General features: G+C 58.0%; 1 protein-coding gene across 1 annotated transcript; it reads left to right on the top strand.

Annotated features, from left to right (window-relative positions):
• The first annotated feature begins 274 nt into the window (after positions 1–274).
• LOC138065004 (maestro heat-like repeat-containing protein family member 7) lies at positions 275–2,997 on the top strand. The gene is made up of 5 exons (XM_068929251.1): positions 275–339; positions 975–1,130; positions 1,425–1,526; positions 1,887–1,989; positions 2,580–2,997. The coding sequence occupies exons 2-5, from the start codon at positions 1,002–1,004 to the stop codon at positions 2,744–2,746; spliced, it is 501 nt and encodes a 166-aa protein (XP_068785352.1). The 5' UTR covers positions 275–339; positions 975–1,001; the 3' UTR covers positions 2,747–2,997.
• The last annotated feature ends 1,904 nt before the right edge of the window (positions 2,998–4,901 follow it).

Below are 4,901 nucleotides of genomic sequence, written 5' to 3' on the forward strand. Positions count from 1 at the left end.
CTGCACTGCAGCCTCTGTGCCCAAGGCCTGCGTGTGTGCAGAGCCCTGGCCCTGGCCACTGAGCCCTGATGGGAAAAGAGCAGGCAGAGCACTTTTGGGCGGGCGGTGGGGGGGGGGGGTCTGGCCTTGCTTCCCACAAAGAAAGTTGTGTGTTTCCCACAGAAAAGGAGAATGCAGAGCCTGCTCCCAGACAGCATGGAGTGGCTGCAGGATGCTTGCAGGGAAGTGCGTGTGGGAAGCCTGATGCTGCTGAGAAACATCCTCAGCTACCTGGAACAGAAGGGCTCCAACCCGATTGTTCTGCAGCTGGCCGAGAAGCTTCTGCCTCGCTTTGATGACGTAAGGCTGATGGGAGAGCCGGGGCTCTGCTGGTGTGTCCGGGGGGTCCGTATGCGTGGTCTGGGTGCTGTGTGCCCCTCTGCATACGTGCCTGTTGGCACGTCCCCGCACAGGCCCTGCTGTATGTCAGGAAACCTTTTGCCCTGTGGTTCTCAGCCCATGCCCTGTGCTGGCCTTGGTGTCCAGGGCTGTGGGAGTAGAGCAAACCAGCCCCCTGTCTGCTCTCGGCTGCTGCGTCTCGTGCTTGACTGCGTGCGGCGCTTGCCGTGGCCTGGGGCAGCGATGAGCAGAGAGGTAGGAGCAGGCTAGAGAGCGAGGGAGAGGCCGTGCCGCGGGGCTGTCCCTTTCTGTCCTCTTGTTGTGTGCGGGGGCCCTGATGGAGGCCTCGGGAAATCCAAGAAGCTCCCTCCAGAGGGAGCGGGAGACAGAGCCCAGGGAGGCTTGTCGTGCTGCTGCCGACAACCCTCATTGTCCAGGCTGCCTCAGCAGAGGCTTGTCCTCAGCTCCGACCTCTGGCCGGGCTGGGGGACAGTTGTGCCCGGAGAGGACGAGGCCTTGCAACGGCAAACGCTCTTGTCGGGCCCCGTTCCTGGAGTCGTTGCTGAGGCCTCCCCTCCTCTCCTCCCTGCCTGCAGGAAGACAGCAGAGTGCGAGAGCTCTCCATGCTCCTCTTCAAAGACCTGCTGGAGACTGTGGTGGGGAAGAACAAACGGAACCTGAAGCAGCATGCACAGAGGAGCCTGGTGCCGCTCTTCCTCCACATGAGTGACAAGGTGCAGAGAGTGGCCCAGGTAGGGAGCAGTGTTTTGGGGAAGCAATGCTGACATGCCGTGGGTGGAGGTGAGCAGCAAGGCAAGGGCTGCTGCCAAGTGTGCCTTGGAACGCATGGCAGCATGAGGTGCAGCTTCCTGTGTGCCGAAGGACAAGGCAGAGCTGCCTCTGCCTTCAGGGAGGGCCAGACCTAGTGGCACGCTGCGTCGTGCCATTTGGGGCTGGGAAAGGCTGGGAGCCTTGCCAAGACGAGGGGGACCCAGGGTGTCCTGCCGTGGCTGCGGTGGCATCTCCTGGTCTCTGTTGCTCTGCAGGCCTCTCAGGAAGCCCTGGTGAGCGCTGCACAGTTCCTCAAGTGGGAGGAGCTCAAGCAGCTGGCCAGAAGAGCGGAGACGTGGAAGATCGGGGAGTGCGTGGTAAGGACGTGGCCAAAGCCCCCGGGGCCGCGGCGGGATGAGGCCTGCCGCCATGGCCAGTGGGCAGGGTGCACAGCTGTGCCCCTCACGCACTGCTGCAGCCCAGAGCCCTCTACTCTAAGTGCCCGCTGGGGTGCTGAAGGGGCCCCTGGCCTGGCTGGGCCTTGGCAGAAGCATGGCGGGGATCTCAGCACCCGCAGGCCCCGCTCTGCCCTCTGCTCCCTCTGAACCTGTCTACCAGCCAGCTTCTAGCTGGGAGGCGTGGACAGGAAGGAAGAGGAGGCCGGAGCTGGGAGGAGGGACAGGCCTGGCCTTCTGGGGAGGCTCGGTGCCAACCCCCTGTCCTTGTGCTGTCTGCAGCTGCTGAGGGACAGGAGCAGAGCGGAGCAACACCTGCGCCAGAGCCTGCCATACCTGGAGAACCCGGACGCATCCTTGCGGGAGGCAGCTGTGAGGTTCATTGGTGAGCCACAAGCCCAGGGCCATGCCTGCCCACCCAGACGGGCACACAGGAGGGTCTTCAGTCCCTCCCACCGTCCCTGGGTCCTGCACCGTGGGGACGGGGCTGGGGCCAGCCTTGCCCAAGGGGAGCAGGCTGCATGGCCAAGCTGGCAAGGCCAGATGGGAGCTGTGCTGCTGGGGGCTTGCTGGGGAGTATGAGGGGTGAGCGGAGGTGTTTGCCTAGGGCTCATCGGGCAGCAAGTGAAGAAGCGGAGGAAGGAGAAGGTGCAGGAGCTGTGCACTGGTGAGTGAGAGCAGCGCTGTGTCAGGCAGCCCTGGCAGGGAGGAGGGAGGAGGCTGGGAAGTGAGCTGCAGTTCACTGGCCTGCCCCAGGTGAGGAAGGCTCTGTGTCCCTATGTGGGGGAGAGCAGGGGGTATTTGGGGCGCATCTGGGGCTTGGCCGACTTGCAAGTGCCAGCTGATCCATTTGTCCTACCTGCTGCCTCCTCCGCATGGGAAGAGCTGAGTGGGGCTGGCCCTGCCTGGGGGGGGATTCCTGGGATCTCTGCAAAGGTGGGAGTCTGTTCTCAGCTCGGTGCCTTTCTCTCGCAGCCCTCCAGCCCCTGGAAAATGATGCGGAACCTTTAGTCCGTTGCCTGGTGTCACAGACCATCATGAACCTGAGGGTGCCAAGGAGAACATCAAGATTCCACCTCGGAGCACTGTGTCCCTGGCTCCCGAGAGCGTGGGCGAGGTGGCACCCTCCCGCCAGGACGTGACTCTGTTTGAGCAGAGCTGACGCAGCTGTGCCAATGCCATGGTGCTGCACACCACGGACACACGCAAGTGTGCTGGAAGGTCTGGCTCATTGCTGGCATCTCCCGCAGCCCCAGGACAGCTCGACTCCTCAAGCACAGCCCCTGTTGTGCTACCGCTTCATGGCTTTGTTGGGCTTCCCGCAAAGATACAGCCCCGTTTCCTCAGCCGGAGTGAGTGTTCTTTTTTTAGGGAGCCAAAGGCAAGGGGCAAAACTTGCTGCCTGCATGAATCTGGCTTGTCCTGGGGGGGACGGGGTGTCCACTCGTTCCAATATGCCAGGCCAGCGTAGAGCGGCCTGACACACTTTGGTTTTGCTGCAAAGCGTCAACTGCTCTGCTGGCCCACAATAGCCAAGGGAAAGGGGGAGAAAAGCTTTGGCCTCCCCTGCCCTCTCCAGTCACCCCAGGGCAAGAGCAGGCCCCTGCTGTCTTCAGGGCTTGCATCTCAGGTGGAAGGGCAGAGCTGGGGTATGACATGCAGTTCTGTTTCTATCGCCACTGCCTACCCTGCGCATGCAGGCCTCAAGGCCGAACCGTCCATGAACTCCAGAATCATTGCTGAGCATGTAACGGCCAAACCCATTAAAAGCAGCTAATAAAGATACACAGCTGGCTCATGGGGCTAAAAAGTAGACTGCAGGGGACAAGATGGGATGCACCTGGGTTGGGGTTGACCTCGGAGGAGATAAGGGACTGTGGGAAACAAGGACGTGGCAACCAGTGTGGGCTGAAGGCCAAGACCAACCAGAAGGAGAGTAAAGAAGACTCAGTAAAGAAGATTGGGGGAGACCTTCCCTGGCAGGTGGGAAATAAAACTGTAAAGGGTCTAATTAGGCCAGAATTCCTTTGTTCAAGGTCCCTCCCTGGAGGCACCCAGCTCCAGCAGTTACTATGCTGCACCATCATTTAAAGAAATAAAATTTTGCTGCTAGATGTGCGTGAGGCTCTGCTTCTTGGAAACCTAGGATCAAAGTGTTTGCACAGCACTTTGGCACCCCAGATGGCAGTGTAGCCAACCACCATTGGACCCTCTTGGCTCCAAACATCCAAATTTAGAAAAGGAAGAGGAAAAAAAGGAGAAAAAAGCCGTTACAGTCAAATCGATCCCTAGCTAGTTAGCTGTCCCTTTATGTCAGGATGATTGTCCATCTTACAATTAATGTGGGGGTTAACCCAAGGAAGGATCCTTCGATTCTAAGAAATGTGCTCTGCTACAGCTTATATTGGAAGATGAAAAGCCTCACTGAATGGATTATTGGTATGTGTGGGATAATTGGATGTGGGACCGGCGAGATCCAAGGAGGACAAACGGCACCCTCTGTAAAACTACTCTTGCTGCAGCAGATATAGGTGTCCCAAATAACGCCCCAGGAGCTACTGCTCCGCCTTACACTCCTCCGGTGGTGCCTCCTGAAGATCTGTCTATCTGTCCCTCTCCTCCTCTTACTCAGACTTCCCCTCCTCCCGTGGCAGGACTCCATCCTATGGTTGCTAATGTTTTACCTAATGCAGCAGCATTACAACCGAGTGCAGCGGTTGGGGGAGCTAACCCCCCTCACGTGGTACTGCATGTATTTACTGGCCAACCCTGGAGTCCGAGTGATTGAGCATTGTGGGCAAGCAAAATGCCCAGGTTGAGGGAGGATGCGGAAAGGAGCGCTCAGCTGTTTTCTAATATATATGCACTGGGTATAATCCAAACTGGCGGGATACCCAAGTACTCTTGAGAGAGTTGTTCTGACCAAACTGGCGGGATACCCAAGTACTCTTGAGAGAGTTGTTCTGACCAAACGAGCGAGATGATAAAATAGTTAATAAAGAGGCAAAGTTTGTACAACAGACTGGGGGAAACACAAATCGTTAGCCAGCAAACGATCCAAATTGGGATTACAATAACGCAGGGGACAGAGTCGCTTGCCAGACAGGACTCCGGAACTCGGTAGAAGCTATTAGAGCATGTAGCAAACTAGGAGTGGATTGGACTAGAGTGCAGGAGCGTAGACAGAGCTTGGACAAAGAGGCCAGGGATTTTGGGGGACGACTAGGGCAAGCCTTGTTGAACTATGGGGGAAGGACTTTCCAGAATTGGAATGATGCACTAGCCATTAGTGTCTTT

Source organism: Struthio camelus, unplaced genomic scaffold, assembly GCF_040807025.1.
Source record: "Struthio camelus isolate bStrCam1 unplaced genomic scaffold, bStrCam1.hap1 HAP1_SCAFFOLD_98, whole genome shotgun sequence".
Classification (NCBI taxonomy): Eukaryota; Metazoa; Chordata; class Aves; order Struthioniformes; family Struthionidae; genus Struthio; species Struthio camelus.